Source organism: Trichoderma harzianum (assembly GCF_003025095.1).
Source record: "Trichoderma harzianum CBS 226.95 unplaced genomic scaffold M431scaffold_6, whole genome shotgun sequence".
Classification (NCBI taxonomy): Eukaryota; Fungi; Ascomycota; class Sordariomycetes; order Hypocreales; family Hypocreaceae; genus Trichoderma; species Trichoderma harzianum.
The window spans coordinates 1011934-1030944 of record NW_020209254.1 but is presented as its reverse complement, the minus strand read 5'-3'; the positions used below and the strand labels follow the sequence as shown (position 1 = coordinate 1030944).

The window sequence follows — 19011 nt, the reverse complement described above, 5'->3', positions numbered from 1 at the left end:
ATTTTAAATCAGTACCTGTACTTTGATCGTGCTTTGTGGTGTAGTATTCTGTCTCTGTGTGTCTCGTGGGGTCTGTCATATGCCACCTCCCTTTTTAGCACCTGACGATTTTGGATGGCACTTTGTGTGTCGCGGTTTTGGAATCACACGCCAAAAATGTTGTATCTTTGATTGAGACATTGGTAGATCTGGTTTGAGAGTTTACTTGGCTAGTAATCTCACGGTGTATATTTCTTGTCTATGAGAAAGAAGTATTCAAGAAATCCGCCTATGCCTTCACCTAGGCGTATCCAAAAAAAAAAAAAAAAAAAAAAAAAGGCGAACAACAAATGTAGGAGGAGAGTATACAGTATACTGCGACAAAAGATGAAAAGCCGCCTGTTTGATCCAAGAAAACGCCCAAGCCCGATAGATTCTCCGCTATCAAAAACGCCCCCAACGCCGTACATGAGGTATAAACAAAGGAAAAAAAAACAAAATCCATCAGCTAGATATTCAACACGTTGGCCGCCATTGCATATTGTATATACGACCCTATACCCATAAATCCCATGAGAATCATTTCTCATCTAGAACAAGCCATGCCTCGCAAACATGAGAAGAAGAAGAAAAAAGGGAAGAAGCGAGAAAGAGGAAGAAAGGAGATGACGAGGCTAAGTCAACCCCACCTCCATGAACAGCTCAGTGATCCTCATCTTGATGGATGCTAAATTCCGATGATGCGCGATCGGCCTGGTCCGGCCACGCCTTTTGCGTGCTCGGATACTCAGACGGCGGCTGGCTGCTGTTGTCGCTCTCGTGCTCCACCTCCATGGCGTTGGGGTCGACGTTTTCGCCGTCCGAATGGTGAGCGTTTTCTTGATCTTCGAGACCAGGCCAAGCGACGTCCCGCTCTCGCTCTCGCATCCATCCGGGGTAACTATTCCGAGAGGCGGAAAGGGGCCGAGCAACTGGCTGTGCGCTGGTGATGCTGGTTTTCTCGTCGTCCCCATCGTTGCCGTAGTCGTTTTCGTCGACAAAGGATTGGTCAGAGCCGCTGCTCTCGAGTATCTCAAAGTCAATATCATCGTCTTCGTCATCGTCTGCGTCAGACGGGGGCGCTGATTCAAAAACGCTGCTTCCTCGTTCTAGTAGGACTTCCCCATGGGCAGCGATGCTGTAAGGCGTAGCATAGCCACCTGGCGTAGTGCCTCGAGCAGGAGTTGTGCCCCTGCCTGGAGTTGTGCCTCGGCCAGGGGTTGTGCCGCGGCCGGGAGTGATCCCTCGACTAGTTTGGCGATCGTGATGACTGATGGATGAAGGAATTGGTGATGTGGTCCTCCTCGGAGTGAACCGAGGATAACTGGGCGATCGAGCACGGCGCCTCTTCCTGACACCAGCCTGAGGTACGCCATGAACGCTTGGCGAGGACCGCCGGCTGTGTCCGCGGGATGCTAGCCGCTGCCTGGGATTTCCGCTCTGGATCATTGTGGAGCTGATGGTTGCCGTTGGTGTTGTCCTAATAAACGGTGCCTCTGATCCCTCCCGACTCCTTGTTATCGATCTTTGGAGGCGGGCAGCCGCAGCCGGGCTGGTCGCTCGGTACGAATGATTAGCAGAAAAGTATTCCACCGAGGGCGATATTGACACCCTGTGCCTTTCCTGGCGGTGTTGTATGGTGGGGGGTTGCGCGTTTGGCGAATCGTCAAGCAGCTCATTCCATGCCCAACACTCTTCAGGAGAATCCGCCTCGGGCACTTCTTGTGACTCCGTAACGTCAGGATACGCAGGTGGCACGTCTTTCAGCCTCTGCCATGTCCAAGCCGAGTCATATGCTTGATAGTCCTGGAGGTATGCATCAGGATGGGTAACGAACAATCTAGGTTCCGTTGCCTTCATCATGACGGAGGCCAGAAACTGCACGTCCCAAAGTGCCGGGGTCGCCATCTCGTCAGGACTAAGGAACCGTAGCCGTGAATCTTTGTGGATTTTCCGCAGAGGAACCCATGAAGATTGCAGCCCCATGAACTTGGATGCCTTCAGGCCGGGGCTTTGAGGTCTCGTATACATCTGCATATCACGGAATACATTTCCAAAGGCAGCTAGCATCGCCATGCTGACGCTTCTCGCATCTGGCGCCTTTACTTTTATGGTCTTCACCAGCCCGCGGCTCCTCAGGCGCTCGTCGGCAGCGCTCTTATTACCACAGGCCCTAGGAAACAGCCATTCCCTGCCATTGTCATGCGTGGGCCAGTCGCCCATAGCCGGAGATTGGGCTCTAGGTGTGGATGTGCTCAGCGTCATGGGAAGCTGAGTCCAGTCGTCTCCATTTTCGGTATTGGGATCTGTTGGGAATAGGTTCATATGCTGCCAGACCCTTTTGAGAGGAAACGGAAGAAATACAACCTCGACCTCCCACGGGTTATTCCATGTAGGGATGATGGATTGAAGTTGGTCGACCTGGGCTTGTAGCGACTGGAGCTGGCTGTATACTTCTTGCGAGCGACTTGGTCGGTTGGCCGCACTGGAGCTGACCGAAACCATACTTGGGCTGGCAGCATCCTCCTGGCGATCGTGACGGAGACTTGCATTGTCATCAAGAACGCGCCTCTCAATGTCTTCTACTTTGCTCTCCAGCTCAGTGACACGAAGGTCCATGTGCTCGTACTTGTCTTGACACTCTTCGTGGGCGCTGCCGGAAAAGGAGAGTGTCTCCAGCCTATCGAGTCGTTGTGCGTGGCCACCGACAGTGTCAGCGAGGTTCTTCAGCGTCTCACGAGGTATGGCCTCAACTGCGGCTGCAACCCGGGGTTCGATTTGGGTAGTAGCAGTGTCCGGCCGTGAGGGTGATTCCTCATCAGGGGCCAAGAAGACGAATGTCTCTTCGACGCTCGCGGTCTTCTGCTGCGTGGGAGATTCTTGCAAAGCAGTCTGGGCAGCGGATTGCTGTAGCATTCCAGCTGGACTATTGTGGCTGAGAGTCTGTAAGCCCTTTCCAGCAAAGGGCCTGAGGTACCTGGTGTGCATGGAAGAAGTTGTGGAGGCCGTCTGGGACATGAGACACTGAGCAGGAATAGGCGGCAACGCATTACAGGTGTTTGGTTGAGTTGGTGGTATGATGTTTGTCCAGGCCATTGTATCCGGCATTGAGTTGGGCGCCTGTTGGGGAGTGGGAACGGCTCCTAGAGTATCGAAGGGGCCGTCGAAGGATTTATGCAGAAAGGATAGCGGGGGAGCCCCATTGAAGCTGATGAGTTCGGGTCCAAGCACTGCCGCTGTTTCCTTGGGCGAGATGAGATCCAGGGTCGGGCTTAGGGGGTCCAGTCGTTGTCTAGACTGTAGCTTCTCGAGGTCGAGCCCGGTGTTGGGAGTTGGCATTCTCTCTGCCGGCAGTGGTAGCGGCAGTGGCAGCGGCTGAGGTTGAGGCTGATCTCGAGGACGCTCATCATGGAAACACGCATGATGGTTGCACATGCACCATCCAGCCTGCTCCACGACGGGACTTCCTGTAGATTGGAAAGACCAGAAGCGACGACAGCCGCATCGCGCTCCTCCAGCGCCGGGCGTCAAGTCCACATAATTGCACCCGCCGCTAGGGAGTTGAGGAATGGCGGTGCGCACAATGGGGGCGTTTTCATGATAGAGGTCGAAGAATTCGGCGCCGAATTGAGGTGTGTCGAATGGGTTCGCGGCCATTGGTATAAGCCGTGATTGCGTCTAGCGTGAAAAGCGGTGCAATGTGGTTGGAAGGGGATCAGGAGTCGTGGAACCTTTGGGCTCGCTCGTTGCGGAATTGACAGGCCGGCGGTGATGCGCTCAATCTCGGAGGAACTCAGATTCGAGCCTCGCACATGAGCAGGCCCAGACGGGTCGCAGGCTTGGTCGGCCTTAGTTCATGGCACGAGCAGAGGAGAGCGAGGGGAAGAAAAGAAATGCCGAGTTTGCGGAGGCCGCGGTTGAGAGCAGCTGTCGGTGTCGGGACGGTTGAGGTCGCAGCGGAAATAGAATGCCCACGACGGTGGCTCGAGGGAGCGGGTAAAAGCGAAATGCGGGCGACGGCAAGAGTATTTATACCGGTCTATGGCGGGCGAAGCATTGCTGACTGAAAAGAAAGCAGAAGCAGAGACGGACGGCAGAAGAAAAATGTAGAGGTAGATGTCAAGTAAAGAGTAAGTAAGAGAGGATGGGATGCGGGAGAGCAGAAGCACGGGGATGCATCGAAAAGGTGGGAGCTTTGGGTCTGGCTCTCCACATTTCGGCTCCCTCGAACGCGCCTTTCTGCCCGCTAGAACGAGACAGGCACGGCTAAAGCTGCAGCTATTACGGAGTCCTAGATAGCGAGTGGTTGCCTCACATTGCGGAATGGCAGCCTGGGAAGAAACAGATGGGCGCTTTTAAGGCGCATCAGATGGTCGTCTCTTGAGTGGCTGCTTGCAATCGAAATCTAGCTCTTACAACTTCGCCCAGACGGTATCGAATCTTATAGGTGCAAAAGCGCTGCACCTGATGGCTGCGAGATGCCCGTTCGTTGGTGACCTTGGGGAGACCATGACTGGAGAGTGCCAGACAGGGATAATGCAGCCATCATCTTGTCCGACGCTGGTTCCTCTGGGGTACTCTTTCATTCGTCCTGGTTCCGCATCTGCCGGGCCTTGATGCCCAATGTCACCTTGTACACACAAGGGCCCGTAATCGCTGGTGTTATTCGCTACATATTCATCTTACAAGAAAGCCTCAACTGTCACAGTCATCTACTCTACACAAATTACATACCTGTAGCGGTGATATGAACAACAGAGAGGTAAACTCCTTCAACACACCCAATCTGCCTTCCCCCAAACACAATAGCACAATAACATAAACAAACAAATAAATCAAAGCCGCAATAACAAAAACATCTTCACCAAACCCAAAAACATCCATCCATCCTCCCTTCCCACCCCGCCAACAAAAACCGACCACTTTACGCGGTGATGTTGCTTCTCCCCAAAATCCCATCTCCCATCTCCCTTGAAACGCGACCAGTGCTTAAACACGCCGGTCCAAAAGCCCAGCCCACAATGGAAAGCAATCCCCCCCAATGGCATCGAGCGAATACAATGGGGCACCGTGTCTCGTCGGCATGGCCCGTGCCTTTTTTGCACTAATGTCAAAGTGCCTATTTAGCAGTTGTACTTTACGGCGTGGCGCTGTCTCACCGGAATCAATCAAAACAGAAATTGAACATATATGTAGCCATCAAGTCCTTGGCATCATCCATTCAAATCCTCAATGAATACAAATTTGATGTAATGGTAGACCTTCTACTCTCCATCTTCATATTTGATTATGTCTTCAACTTCAAAATGCTGGCTTTCCCACATCGACGGCATCCAACCAACAAAAGCCCCCCCAGCTCTCGCCAGGCTGCCCCACCACCCAATCTTTCTCTCGTGGGCCCCGTGCCATCATCAATCATCCATTGCAATTCCACACGACCTCATCAAATAGTAGTATATGCATTTTATCAGTCATTCATGATTCTGCAATCAACATTAATGAATATAGCTTAATAATGACTCCATATACAGTGAGAAAACAATATAACAACATAGCCTCGTCTCGTCATCATCATCGTCATCACGGGTTCGATCCGGTGGGCCCCCTTCCCGCCCTGCATGGACACGACATGCCATCGAGCCACTAACTGCCGTTTACTCAGTCCTTCCGCGCCATACAGACCCCTCTTCTTCCTCTCAGCCGCATATCAGATGCATGGAATGCCACGTCGTAAGTCAATAAAGTGATTATATTCGAAATCCCCCCTTTTGGGAGAGGGTTGAGAGCGTCCCCTTGTAAAGAAAGGTTCGTCGTCTCATCTTGAGTATGGATTTGTCCAAAATATGTCTATAACCAAGCCATGTAAGAAAAAGGAAAAATAATGAAAAAAAACGCCGCTTCCCAGCATGTCCCATCATTAACATCACTCGTCTCGCGCCAACAAAATCCATTATGCCTTGCTCTTGAATGGAAGTAAACAAATCAATGCTCGCCTAATAATGCTGCTGTAAGCCATGCCAGAAAAAAGTGAAAGAATATGTGAATGTATCGAGTAAAACCATGTATAAACAGCGCATCGCTTCTTTTTAAACTTCGCCCCAGCTGCCCATTGGGGCGTTGGGGGCAGTGGCAATCATTGATCCGGTTCCGATGGATCCTCCAATGTCCCAGTAGTGTCTCGATGAGACGCTGCTTCTCCTGGCTGATCGTCGTGTGCTCTGGCTGGCACAGCTACTGTGGTGTCGCATAGCCACGGGGCTGCTAGGTGCAGTTGCTTTGAAAGCTCGACGTTCATTAGGGCGAGTCCGGGAGGTGAGGGGGTGGTGCTGCCTTACTCTGGCAGCCTTAGCGGCAGCGTCTTGCGGCTTCGCAGGAACCGGACGGGTCGTCAACTCGGGAGACAACGTGGGCTCGGGTTGCGATGTGAAGCGTGATACCAAGTATCGGAACACCAGCTTGATATCAATCTCTTGCTCCCACTCCTCTTGGGTAAATGTATCCGCCATCGACACATCGTGTAATAGAATGTCTTGCGCATTTGACCTCTGCGATGGCCTGTCGGCCGCTCGTGGGATATGCCTCATGGTAGGCCTGAACTCAGGGAACACGCTCTCACCATGCTTGTCTGCCGCGGCACGCCCAGAGGCAGAGGTGCGGCCGTCTGCCGTCTCTGGTATGGCAGGCAAACCGGCATAAGGCAGAGGTACCTGATGGACATGCGAATATGTCGAAAAGGCGCCAGGGTGCTTTGAGAGATGGTTGACCAGCAAGCCGAGCTCTCTCGACACTGTCTCTATGATGCGCATATGCCATGATTCCTCTGTTTCCGCGGTCGGTTCATCGTGGCCATGCTCTGACGGCCGCGGCGTCCTCGATAGCTCCTCGTCGCTTAAAAGGTCGCCACCAAGTACCACTGATAGTATCTTCTCATCTATGCCGAGTATATCGCGCAGTACTTTGCGAGTAATTCTCGTAATCAGACCTTCGCTGTCTTCTTTATCTTCTGGGTGGGTGTCGGGATCTTCCTCGTGCCAAGTCATGTCCTCCGAATCGGTAGCTTCCTCCGCCTTGGGCACGGGCTTTTGTGTAACAACCCGCTTCTGCTGCAGCATCCTCGTCCGCCGTGCCTCGCGCTGGACCTCTTCGAGGATGATGCGGCTATGCTCCAACCGCCAGGCTTCAATCCGCTGCCTCTTCTCGGCCTCCTGGACTTGTGCCTGTTCCAATTCGAACTGGGCTTCATCGAAGCTATTTAGTCTTCTTCGTACTCGCCTAGGGTTAAATCTCTCGAACTGGAATATGTGGTCCTGCGCGTCTTGGCCAAGAGTAGGCTGGTCTAAGTGGAATGATCCCAGGCCATCGTGGGCTGGGAGGACGGGCATCATAAAACTACTCCTCGGGAACGATCTAAATCCAGGAAGATGGCCATCGAGACTATCCAACTCGGCATCATCCTGAGACTCATCAACAGCCGCAGAGAGAGCCGATGACTGAGCTTCATCATTCTGAGCCGCTGCCGCCACCGAACCGGTCCTCGCAACTGTATTGAGGCTGCCGAGGTCACTTACTCGTGACCGGCCGGGGGTCTCGAGCGATTGGTCATGTTCATCTTCGGTGAGGTAGGACGTGGTGGTCACATCGGTGGGAGGCGAGAAGAGCACCCAGGTCTGCGCTTCCTCTGGTTCTTGGTCATAGGTGCTGCGCGCCGATCGCCTCGAAAGGCCCTGGCTGCCAACAGCGGAGCGAGCTGCTCGCTGCACACTCGGGCGGTTTGGCTGCTGCTGAAAAGCCATGGTTGCGGGACCTGTAGGAAAGGAAAAGAGAAAAATGCTCGGTGTGGGTTGCGAGCGTCGGTTATCCTGTAATTAGGTATCGGGGAAGGGTCGCGATAAGGCGAAACGGGGACACAAGTTGATCGGTGAAGGAGGAGCCCCAGCACCCGTCTGGCGACGCCGAGCCAGTGGAGCGCTTAAGAGGAGAAGATGATAGGGCCTAGGTAGGGATGAGGGAGCAGATCGAACCAGTCGCCAATGGACTGGGGTTGGGGCGAGCAAGTGAAAAGGCTACACGCACGAGAGAAGCGGAAAAGGAGAGGAGGCTGGGCCTTTGTTTTTATCAGCTCGAGCGTCATCACCACAGCAGTGCAGGCCACCTGGGACTGGAGGACGGCCTGATCGGCCAGGGTGGGGGTGTGCTGTGCTCGCGTGCTGGTTGGCCTTTGAACAGTGGTCAGGCCAGTGTCAGCCACCTGTGCCGTTGACTCTCCCACGCCCGACAGAGGTTCCGAGACAGCGCCGTCGACGCGGGCTTCAGTGAGCTGGCCCGCTAGCCTCTTAGCGCTACTGGGTTAGGGGAGGCGCTATAACATCAATGGTGATCTGGAGGTACTGGCAGGTAGTGGGCTTGAACTGTGCCGCTCAGTATTCGTGCTTGCGGCACAGACGACGCAGACGACGGCACCATTTGGCCGCTAGGATGCCATGGAGGGAGACATCGCTGGTACTAGCCCGTACTTACACTTCGGTTGGCGCGCTCACCTTGCAAATCTCTAGATAAGATATTACGGCGAGACTCACTGTTTTTGCGTCACATTTACGCCTCACTACTGGGCCCGCCATCCCTCAGTGCTGCAACCCCCCATCACGGTTAAAAGCACTTTGGGGCTGATTATGCTTGATGCATGCAATCTAGATGCGAACCACGGCCCGGAGAAAAACCAAAAAGGGCGGCTGAGGGTGAGAAAGAAGGACAAAAAGGAAAAAGGGGTTTTTTTTTTTCTTCTTCCACATTGTTTCGTAGCAGTAGCCATATCTCAACCTAGGTACTCACTATTATTACCATTGATCCGCAAGGATGCTGATGCGTGCCCGCCACCACTACAGTTCCCGTGTCGTTGACTCCATGGCGCCATCAAAAGCGCGCAGCCCACGACTCGCTCGTGCATACTTCGGCGCTGGCGGCGCTTCGGCGGAGATGCAGTAATCGTCTCAGCAAGCGGTTCTCTCCGACTTCTGGAGCCCTTTTGTGATGCATTTTGCGACAAGAGTCGAAGAGCACGGAAGGGAAAAAAAGGACCCTGCGTCTGATAGTACGATGGCATGGATACGCATCGCCTCCCCCCCACCAGCCCCGTCACCTGTGTGCCATCCTTATTATTGTGCTGCCCGCCCATCAGTCTCAACAGGATGCGTGTAATTCTTGTCCAACCAACTGTCTTGATTCCAAGATGCAGCCCCAACAAAACCGATCATGTATCTAACCTAGCGCCGTTTTAAGCAACAGTATGGCAATCAGCGCCCATACATCATCGTCTGTGACCATTGTGTCACTGACGCAAGTCAGGTGGTCTCGTCATAGAACCTCTCACCGGCTCTCGGATGAGATGAGCAAAGCTACCTGTTCCTGGATTAGAACGGCAATTATTACCACGGTGGCTGATGCTATATGTAAGCTTGGCTCTGCACTGTAAATTCTGCTGACTGTATCCTGCCGTTACAAATCATCATTGATATGTGATATCAAAACTTTCCAGCCGACGACGCCGAGTGAATTCCACAGAACAGGGCTGTGATACGAGTATCATTGGAATCTCCAAGATACGGGTGGGTCATTATGGAAACACAAGGTGATGGTGACTGGGAACGAAGCCGTGTAGCTGCTATTTCAGGGGTGAACACGTTTCGTTTCACCTGTTAGTTGGACAGAATCCAGATTCCGACGTATTATTCATCGCAACAGGTCCAGATGTAAAATAGAACATAGCATGTCTAGTGCTGAACGCACAATGGTTTGATTTGCCTAACTGATGATTCTCAAATCGAGAAATCTCTTATCTGACATGCCATAATTACGCCAACCTAAAACCCAGAAGCCACATTAAGGAGAACTATTTACGCCTCGGACGAGAAAGCGTCGGGGAAACGACGAATGTTCTGCTCAATGGAACCGTGGTTGCTGAGGAACTGAACGTAAGCACCGTCGACCTTGACACGGCCGGCAGCCTTGCGCTCGAGGTAGTCCTCGCGGCGGAGAGGAGTGAAACCCCAGTTCTTGGAGATGATGATCTTCTGTCGGCCGGGGAACTTGTACTGGGATCGTCGGAGAGCCTCAAGAGCCAGAGCACGGTCTAAAGAGTGATTGTTAATACACCTTGATCTTGCCATACCGTAGGAATCAAGAAAGAAAGAAAGCATGTCACATACTAGAGTCACGAGTGCGGACGCTCATGATGATCTGACCAATGTTGACACGGGCAACAGTGCCGTTGGGCTTGCCCCAGGCACCACGCATACCAGTCTGCAGTCTATCGGCACCAGCGCAAGACAACATCTTGTTGATACGGACGACGTGGAAGGGGTGGGCGCGGACACGGAGGTGGAAACCCTCCTTACCGGTGTGCTTGACGAGGTACTTGTTGGCGCAAATACGGGCGGCCTCGAGGGCCTCGGAACTCAGCTGCTCATACTCGTTGGAGACGAGGTGGATGCAGAGAGGGAAGTCGTCGACGTTGGCGCGCTTTCGGCCCAGATCGAAGATGCGGATCTTGGGGTCGGGGACACCACGGTTGAACCGAGACTTGGGATACGGCTAGGAAGGGAAAGAATGTCAGTCAAGTCCAGAGTATGATGAACAAATAAAGCATCTCTGAAAAGCTCCAAGTGTTGCAAGACCAGTGACAGAAAATCCATCCCAGGATGCCTCATTTTTTGGTAATTTATAATCCACCTCTTGCGTCACTCCACAGATATTTTATCTCCAAGCTTCGAAAAAATAAAAGAAAAATTCCTCCATCGACGAGAACGCCATATTGCAGCAAAACTCACCTTGTTCTTGCAGTATCGGTAGCAACGAGCAGGACGGCGAGCCATTTTGTCGGTGTTTCGCTGAACGGTACTTGAGGTTGTTTGATGATGTTTGGGGGAAGATAATTCCAACTCAAGGAGTCCCGGCGCCACTTCAGAAAAACAGCTGGGTTGATTTCAAAGCATCCAAGGATTCTTTGACTCATCTCCGCTGTGATCCGCTTAAACGCCGGAGCTTTAGGGCTTACCAAAACGGCAAGTCTGCGCTCATTGGCTAGGCTCTCCATAGCCCTGGCCCCGCCTAAATTGGTGCGTGCATCCCAAAAGAAAACTAAATTCCACGAACTTTTTCAGAGCTCAGAGTGTCTTCAGCAACCGCATCAATCCAGTCCAAAGATCGCAGCTCGCGCCCAAAATCAGTCAAAATGGCCCCCCAGAAGAAGAGCAAGAAGGATGCCAACAGCATCAACTCCAAGTTGGCACTTGTTATGAAGTCCGGAAAGGGTATGTTGCTGGCTCCTCGAGGATTGATATCCTGCGATATTTTGCAAAAATCCTAACATGATTTTGCCAGTCACTCTCGGCTACAAGTCTACTCTCAAGTCTCTGCGATCCGGCAAGGCCAAGCTGATCATCATTGCTGGCAACACTCCTCCCCTGAGAAAGAGTGAACTCGAATACTACAGCATGCTGTCCAAGGCTCCCATCCACCACTTCGCTGGTAACAACGTAAGTTTTGCAACCTCAGACGCCCTGGACAAGTGAAGACCTGGAAACGGGTATATACTTGCGCCAATCCACTTCTCGCTTCTTTCAGAAGCTACTCTTGCTACCCGAGAATTACCAATTCCTGCGGAATTGCCCAGAGAAGAAGTCTTTCAGACTTTGGAGGGTTCACATTGGCTTACATTATTCGTAATACAGATTGAGCTCGGCACTGCCTGCGGAAAGCTCTTCCGATGCTCCACCCTTGCCATCCTGGATGCTGGTGACTCTGATATCCTCAGCGACCAGCAGGCTTAAATAGCCCAAATTCAGTGCATTTAAAACGGCGTTGGGGGTAAAACGGTTCAAGGGCAATATGGATACCATACACTTTCACATTATGTGCGAGACGAAAACTTTTGATGCGAGACATCATCTACTAGGAAGGCAAATCCTTTGGGGATGAAAAAAGCCCCAGAAATTTCCAAGTGATAGTTATCTCAATGGAATAATACAGCCATGAAGACTGTTCCCCCTGTCAAGCTGAATTAAAAACCTGCATGCCATTTCCCAGAGTGACTCCGTGTATGCCGAATGCCCCTGCGATTACCATACCGGATGACGCACGGAATCTGTTTACTTGCAACTCACCATCTACCTGCATATTTCTCGACCATGTCAAACTGGCGGTATGAAACATGTGTGTTGCCCGGTTGCTAGGCTTCGTGGAAACTGGTAACAAATCCCATTGGCTGGCTTTGAGTAAGAATGCAGATGCGAACCAGTTAAGAAAGGGGGTTGCATGAGTGATGGGATGCCAATCGAATGCTGCTGAGGCATATGCCAGATCCACCGCTTCATAGTGCAGCCTCAGTTGCGTGTGTATACAGTAGGAGGTACCTACATATTGTGGCTCATGAAATCTACAGAACTTCCGTCCACTTTACTTGGACTTGAGAGAACAGCACGGCTTCGTTATTGGCACTCAAAAATAGAAACAGAGTTCAAAGACGAGCGATGACGATTAGTCAAAACTCTCACAGCCCGAGTTTGCGGGGAGACACACAGCCGTTGTCATCTTCACGAGACAGGTGGCACACGCTTTCAGGTACGCCGTGGCTAGCACATGACTTTCGCCACGGAAAGGCTGAGCCAGTCCTCAGCGAAGCCCTGATTTTAATTATAGCAACCACAGCCTTTCTCAGGCCTCGATGTACTCGCACTTGTAGCCGGTACTTTGCAGTGACTGCATTCAGTTGCGCCTCACTGTGTCAAAACGCTTTGGTTGTTCAATGTCTCAAAGAACAACCCGCAAACAGGAACAGATGCATTGACTCATGCTAATACCGTTTGTTTCATCGTTTTAAGCAATGATCTGAATGACTAAGCAGCCAGCTCTGGCCAAGGGGCGTCTTTCTGTTTTTCCAGAAAAGGATGAATTGCGCTGTTTGTCTCCAGTCCAGCGCAGAGAAGCGGTCAGTGAAACCAGCGCACAGAAGCACAGCGCATCGGCGGAGGCGAGACGTTGCGTTGCGTCCGCAGAGGAGCCGAGCAGGAGAAGAGGGGAGACTTGGAGAGATTCTAGCAGCGTCCAGCAGTGGGGGTGGAGCGTGTCTAGGGGCCTTTAGTGGCCCGTGATTTTCCCTCCAGCACATCGTTGACCCAATCAGGCACCCGTCCTGGCATGGAAGAGATGCAGGGCGCTGTGATCAAAGTCATGCACTGTTTAAGAAGAGGCATGAAGAGCTGCTCCCGTAATTTGGCAGGGAAGACTTTCTCCCTTGTGAATGACGGAAAAGAAGAAAAAAGGAACAAGAAAAGAGCGAAAACAGGAGCAAAAAGCTGCAACCACGGAGGATTAATCCGTAACAAAAGGGTCCTGCTGTGCCCGCTTTCGTCACCGCATCCGTCCCTCCTCACCCCCCGAGTGGCTGGACTGTGGTACTGTACGAAAATGTACTCCTGCAGTACGGGTACCTCGCACACACGCGGCGGCGAACCCTTGGCGGAGGTACCTTTTTTCGTGAAACTCTGCCTTTAAATTGCCCACCGACACATTCGAGGTGGAGCCCAACCAAACAGACCAAACCCTCGTGGCCTGTTATCCCTCCTAAACGCCTGCAGTTCTCCTCTTCACCACTGGCCATTCTCGCAGCATAATTATAATATCCCATAGACGAACTTGTTTGGCGCTGCGCCAGACGGCCCCGTTTGCGCGTTTCACCAACAGTAGCTCACCGACCTCGACGGAAGGACGTCTTGCTTGCATCCTCCCCTCCTCGACATGTCTACGGTTGCAAACAAACCGCCGGTTATCGCAGTCGGCCGAGCGAGTTCAGACATAGGCACTTCGCCTCCAAAGCCAACCCATACGCGAGCCCAATCCGTGCGCTCGGCCACTCCCACCGGACAACACGTCAGGACGAGATCCGTCCATCCTGTCTCTGCCCGCGCGGCTGTTGCCCGACGAGACACGGCCATGAGCAACACAGATTCCGACGCCCGGGCGGCCGCTGCCGCCGCGCTGGAGGATCTCCAGCAGCGCCTGGAAAAGGAGGAGAAGCAGTCGGAGCAATACAGGCGACAGGCCGAGGTTCTGCAGTCCAAGCTGGACGATGCGGTCAAGGAGTCGGCCAAGCTCGAGGAAAAGGTCCATGAGCACGATGAGCTGATCGAGACACTACGAAACGAAAAGAGAGAAGCCGGCCGCAAGATTCGAGAGATGGAGACAATCTACGAGGCTGAGCGGAGCGCCATTCTCAAGGAAAAGGAGGAAATGGCAACGAAAGAAGAGGAGATGCAGATGGTGATTGCACGATTAAAGGAGACCCTAGCCCAGAAACTGAGTCTCGAGGACGACCCGAGACCATCGAGGCAATGTAAGCAACGCTCCTGGTCGATATCAGTCGTTGGATCTCACGCTAATTCTGAAATGTCTACAGCAGCCAGCGCTTCGCCCTCGCTTGATGGCAGCGGCTTCGCTCCCCCGTCCTCCCTCCAGCGAAGCGATTCGCGAAATAGCTCCAAGCTGATCCTTCAGAAGGACAAGCTTATTGAGTCGCTGCGCCTGGAGCTCGCGGAAGCCCAGATCAAGCTGGTCGAAACTGAGAACCAGGGCGGAGGCAGACTGCAAGAGGTTGAGCGTCAGTTGATGGAGGCCCGCATGTCCAACGCGCGCCTTATGGAGGACAACGAGAGCTATCAACTGCTTCTTCAGGAGAAGACTCTCAAGGGAGACTTTGGCCAGAGCGACTTTAGCTACATGAGCCCAACCGTGAACCATGAGGCATTAGATGCCCTGGAGGGTAAGACAGGCGGCTCTAGCCTCGCTGATGAGCTTTCGGACGCGACACAGTCCGAGGGCGAGCCTACCGTTGACCACCGCCGCCTCGAGAGCGAGCTCAAGGCTCTCAAGGAGAAGAACAAGGCCCTCACGCTATACATCAACAAGATCATCGAACGCCTGCTTCAGCATCAGGACTTTGAGACAATCCTGGATCAATCAGCAGACATGAAACCCCCCTTGCCCGAGAAGGACAAAGACCTTCCACCACCTCCGCCTATTGAGAAGCCGCAGATCAACACGCAGCTCAACAGCCCTACCAGCCCTACCAGCCCTACTAGCCCTACCAGCCCGAGGTTCAGCAACCAGCTTAATGGGCAGCCCATCCTGCAGCGAACTAGAACTGCGCCCATCATGGCGGGGAGAACACGACCGCGACCATTCTCAATCATACAAAACTCTGATGGTACTCCAATCGCGGACCACACCGACCCCGATAAGGCACCCAGCATTCCCATTGGTCTTGGCCGAATAAACAGACGTTCGCGACCTGTGAGCGATCAGTTCCCAGGAGCTGCATCTCTCGTTAGCCAGATGTACAGAGGTCCGGATAGCCCTGCCTCACCGCCGCTCAACCAGCGACACTCGCACGCTTTCTTCCCAACCGCCGGCGTGATTGGGACTCCGGGTCGGATTCCTAGCGGTAGCCAGGCTCCTTCATCCGGAAACTTCCCAGGCACGAGAGGCGAGAGAAGCGAGACATCAAGCCTGAGCGGCGAGTCTGGCGAGATCTCAACGCCCCCTTCACAATCGCCACCGCGATCCCACTCCGACAAGCAAAAGACCTTTAGCGGCGGCAAGCCACGCCCGCTGAGACTGGTCCAGGAGAACCCAGATGCCGTCAAGGATAACAACGCCAACAAGCGGGCTAGCTGGATCTCTGGCTGGGGCTGGGGTGGAAAGAAAGACGACAACTCGCCAGTAAGCCCTGCTATTCCAGAGTAAGACGAGAAACAAAAGAAGGGAAAAAAGAATGAGCCAAAGTTGTTTTTTGAAACTTGGAATCATAAAGGGATTCGGATCGGCGTCTACCACGGGAGCACAACAACTACTTCGATATTCAACGGATAATTTCTTTACACTAGGATCAGTATGAATGCTTCTTTTTCGACATCAGGGATGATACGCACGGCAAATAACGATAACAACGACGCCTTGGCCAGACCGGCGGGCAAAGCGGTTTGGATATAACCTCTTTACTCATAGAAAATCCTTGGACAGACGACGATGACGACAAATGACAAGTAAATGACTTGCAAAACAGTTTGATATGACATATATAACCTTGTCTTGGTACTCTTTTTCTTTTTTTATGTATGACCTTTTTTCTTTTGTCACTTATACTATTATTATTGTTAGAAGACGTTGTTACGCGAAGGATGATGGGCCGCGTCTTCTATTATTGGGCTATTGGTTGACGAAAGATGCTATGTATTGGAACGAAAGGAAAAAACGACGTGCATTACATATACATACAATGTACAGACAGACATATATGCGGGTAGGGAGCCTAGGTAGTTTGTTTGGTGGAAGTTGATAGGGGGTGTTTCTTGATTTTTTCTTTACCGAGTTGTTTTTCGTTGGATTAGGTAGCTGTTTAATTGATACATATGATATATCTTGCATGTAAGCTTGGCAAGCACTTTGAACATACATTTTGCCTGCATATGAGGTGGAGATGTCGATGCTACTCCTAGGATTCCCGGGCATGCAGCATCATGTATGGCAAACAGATTCAGAAGGGAATCAAAATGAAAACCATCAAGTCGTTTGCCTAGGTCCCCTTTTTCGGAATCTCATTCATCACTGTTGAGGAACTCACAAACGACGAGGCAAACGCGCGCATGTAGTACGGAAGATTATCCACATATATCAACAAGGGGGGTGGGCGGCTCCTGGCGCGAAACTGCAGGAGCTTGACTCGAAAGACGGCATTTTGGAAAATTGCATAAAGTGGTCTGGTGTTTTTGCTCAAAATGGATACACATGTAGCACAGATGCTGCACAAAAATCGGTTGAAGAATTGGTGAAGCTCCATTTTCCTTTCGCGTAGGGCGTTTTGTGTTTATTTACAGCGTACGTACTTTCTTACTATTTTTTCTTTCTTGTTAGTTGATTATTTTTTATTGACCGCTTGTTACATGTCATGTCAGTTAGGGATAAACGCCCCCAGTGACACTCTTTGTCTTTCCTTTTTTTCTGTTTCTCCATGAGTGAGTCCTGGTGATGTGCTCTTTTTACGACATGCTCTCCACTTGCGTGGTCTTCTGAGCACTGTGTGTGTGTGTGAGTGGTGCTGTTGTGTTGTATGCAGCGATGGGCAAAAAGGTATGCAAGGTTATCTCCTTACAGCACGATTGATGCCCAACGTGCGATCACGAGTGGGATGGCCACTGTCCTTTTTTTTTTTTTGGTCAATGTTTTGGAGTGAGTGAGGGACCCGTTGCATAACGGTGCATGCGGGCGTGTGGACTGTGTTGCAGTAAGGCGGTGAGAGGTGGTCTTGCTAACTACGGTAAGGTAGAGAGAAGAGAGAGGTAGGGGATAGTGAAGAAAAAAAAAGGGTCCTGGGTCTTGTGAGATTTGGGACTTGTTGGGGGTGTTGGTTTTTGTTTAGGCGCGATGCGGGATCGCAAGGATAGAGGCGTGTAAGTTGTGAGAAATCTACAGAGTGCTACTGTTTCGGGCAAGGGAGTTGTGGCTCTCGTTCGAGTGGCGGCGTGTAAGTAGATTTTGGCGGCTGAATGGGAATTTAAACGTAGCAGCTTGATGTAGTATGATTGGGGACAAGATGGAACTATGGAGTCGAAACTAATGTACGGCGTATGTGTAGGGTTATTCGTCTAGATATTCGTACATGCGCATTCGTACATTCAAACTATCACCATACAGGCCAGTGTGGCGATGGCTTTATCCTTGCGGTTGATCAGGCAGTCGTTCGCTTAACGATAGATTGGCAAAGACGGGCGTTTTGGTGTCCATATCTTGGCCCCCGGTGTAGAAGAGTCAATATCAATATGCCTCAGTACGATACCGGTATTACTACTACCAAGTATAAATCGCCTTACTAATGTACTAAAATGCTATTATTACCGAGACTGTTTTACATCGTAAGCTCTGCTCTGGATCTTTTCGGCTTTAAGCCGAATTAGACACTGTTCAGACAAACTATTTCGACAACGTCCTTACTATACTTGTATATACCAGCAGGAGGTGTCTCGGTAGCTACATGTAAGCAGGCAAAGCCTTGGTGGGACGACATGGAGGCGTGGTCACCTGTGCAGAAAGACCAGAGGCCGATAGGCCTAGATTGACGCTGGCTCATACGGATTGGCATATGAGTGCAGCTGTACACGGGATGAGATGAGAGATGGAGGGAGGCGTTGGGAGACACGGGTGGCTTGAAGTTTTGGATACATCTGAACAAGCAAGTAAACATGGACGTGGGATATGCGATATGCTCCATACTGCTAGGACAAAGAACCAGATTGGTGTTACGATAACGGCTACCAGCTCATTAAGGTAAAGCACTCTGCATGAAAGATTCTGATCAAGCGCCAAATCTGCTGGGCAAGGATAAGCGAGAGTTGAATGCGTTCTTCATCACAAAGGAAATCAGCCACAGACGAGACTGAGTGCGGAATACCTCACCAGTAGATGAGTAGTACGGAGTACGTAAGGTAGATACCTCTGTGCGATACTATCACGGGATAATTCACGACACGACTAAGAAAGAGAGGGACCACGCAAAAAAAATTAAGAAAAAAAAAAGAGACAGACCGTTGCCCATCCAGGTCTAACGCGAGTCGAAACGCCTGCAGGCCCCCAAGCGGGACGGCAAGGGGCAAAAAACGCAGGTTAGGGCCATGCGCCTACTATGGAAACAAGAACAGGGGTGGCATCTATCGTGTCGAGCTGTGAGAGGCTGGCGGCAGAGGCTGATGGGAGAATCCTGCTGGGGACCGGCTCCAATAGGGCCAGTTGCTTTTGGGGGTGCCACTGCAGAGGCAGACAGAGAAGTGGGCTGGGGTGGTCGTCAGCGAGGTTGATAAGAGTCAGTCAGGCAGAGGGGAAGAAAAAGACAAAGAAAAAGAAGAGACGAGAGACAAAAGAGGACTTGGATTTGGCCGCTTTCTTTTTTGG

The 19011-nt window shown here is 51.7% G+C and overlaps 5 protein-coding genes across 5 annotated transcripts; 2 read left to right on the top strand and 3 right to left on the bottom strand.

The window, feature by feature from the left end:
• Positions 1–681: 681 nt before the first annotated feature.
• Positions 682–3675, bottom strand: M431DRAFT_5432 (hypothetical protein; the record flags this gene model as incomplete). The annotated part of the gene is made up of 1 exon (XM_024921146.1): positions 682–3675. The coding sequence occupies one exon, from the start codon at positions 3673–3675 to the stop codon at positions 682–684; it is 2994 nt and encodes a 997-aa protein (XP_024774466.1).
• Positions 3676–6104: 2429 nt separating this feature from the next.
• On the bottom strand, positions 6105–7811 carry M431DRAFT_85866 (hypothetical protein; the record flags this gene model as incomplete). Its single annotated transcript, XM_024923610.1, has 1 exon — positions 6105–7811. One exon carries the CDS (start codon positions 7809–7811, stop codon positions 6105–6107), a length of 1707 nt encoding a protein of 568 aa, XP_024774465.1.
• A 2097-nt stretch (positions 7812–9908) lies between these two features.
• M431DRAFT_495013 (hypothetical protein) lies at positions 9909–10886 on the bottom strand (the record flags this gene model as incomplete). The annotated part of the gene is made up of 3 exons (XM_024917313.1): positions 9909–10144; positions 10221–10605; positions 10842–10886. 3 exons carry the CDS (start codon positions 10884–10886, stop codon positions 9909–9911), a joined length of 666 nt encoding a protein of 221 aa, XP_024774464.1.
• Positions 10887–11165: 279 nt separating this feature from the next.
• M431DRAFT_508201 (hypothetical protein) lies at positions 11166–12071 on the top strand. Its single transcript, XM_024919081.1, has 3 exons — positions 11166–11324; positions 11395–11549; positions 11745–12071. Exons 1-3 carry the CDS (start codon positions 11246–11248, stop codon positions 11841–11843), a joined length of 333 nt encoding a protein of 110 aa, XP_024774463.1. The 5' UTR covers positions 11166–11245; the 3' UTR covers positions 11844–12071.
• Positions 12072–13809: 1738 nt separating this feature from the next.
• Positions 13810–15813, top strand: M431DRAFT_84980 (hypothetical protein; the record flags this gene model as incomplete). The annotated part of the gene is made up of 2 exons (XM_024923498.1): positions 13810–14420; positions 14475–15813. 2 exons carry the CDS (start codon positions 13810–13812, stop codon positions 15811–15813), a joined length of 1950 nt encoding a protein of 649 aa, XP_024774462.1.
• Between the last annotated feature and the right edge of the window lie 3198 nt (positions 15814–19011).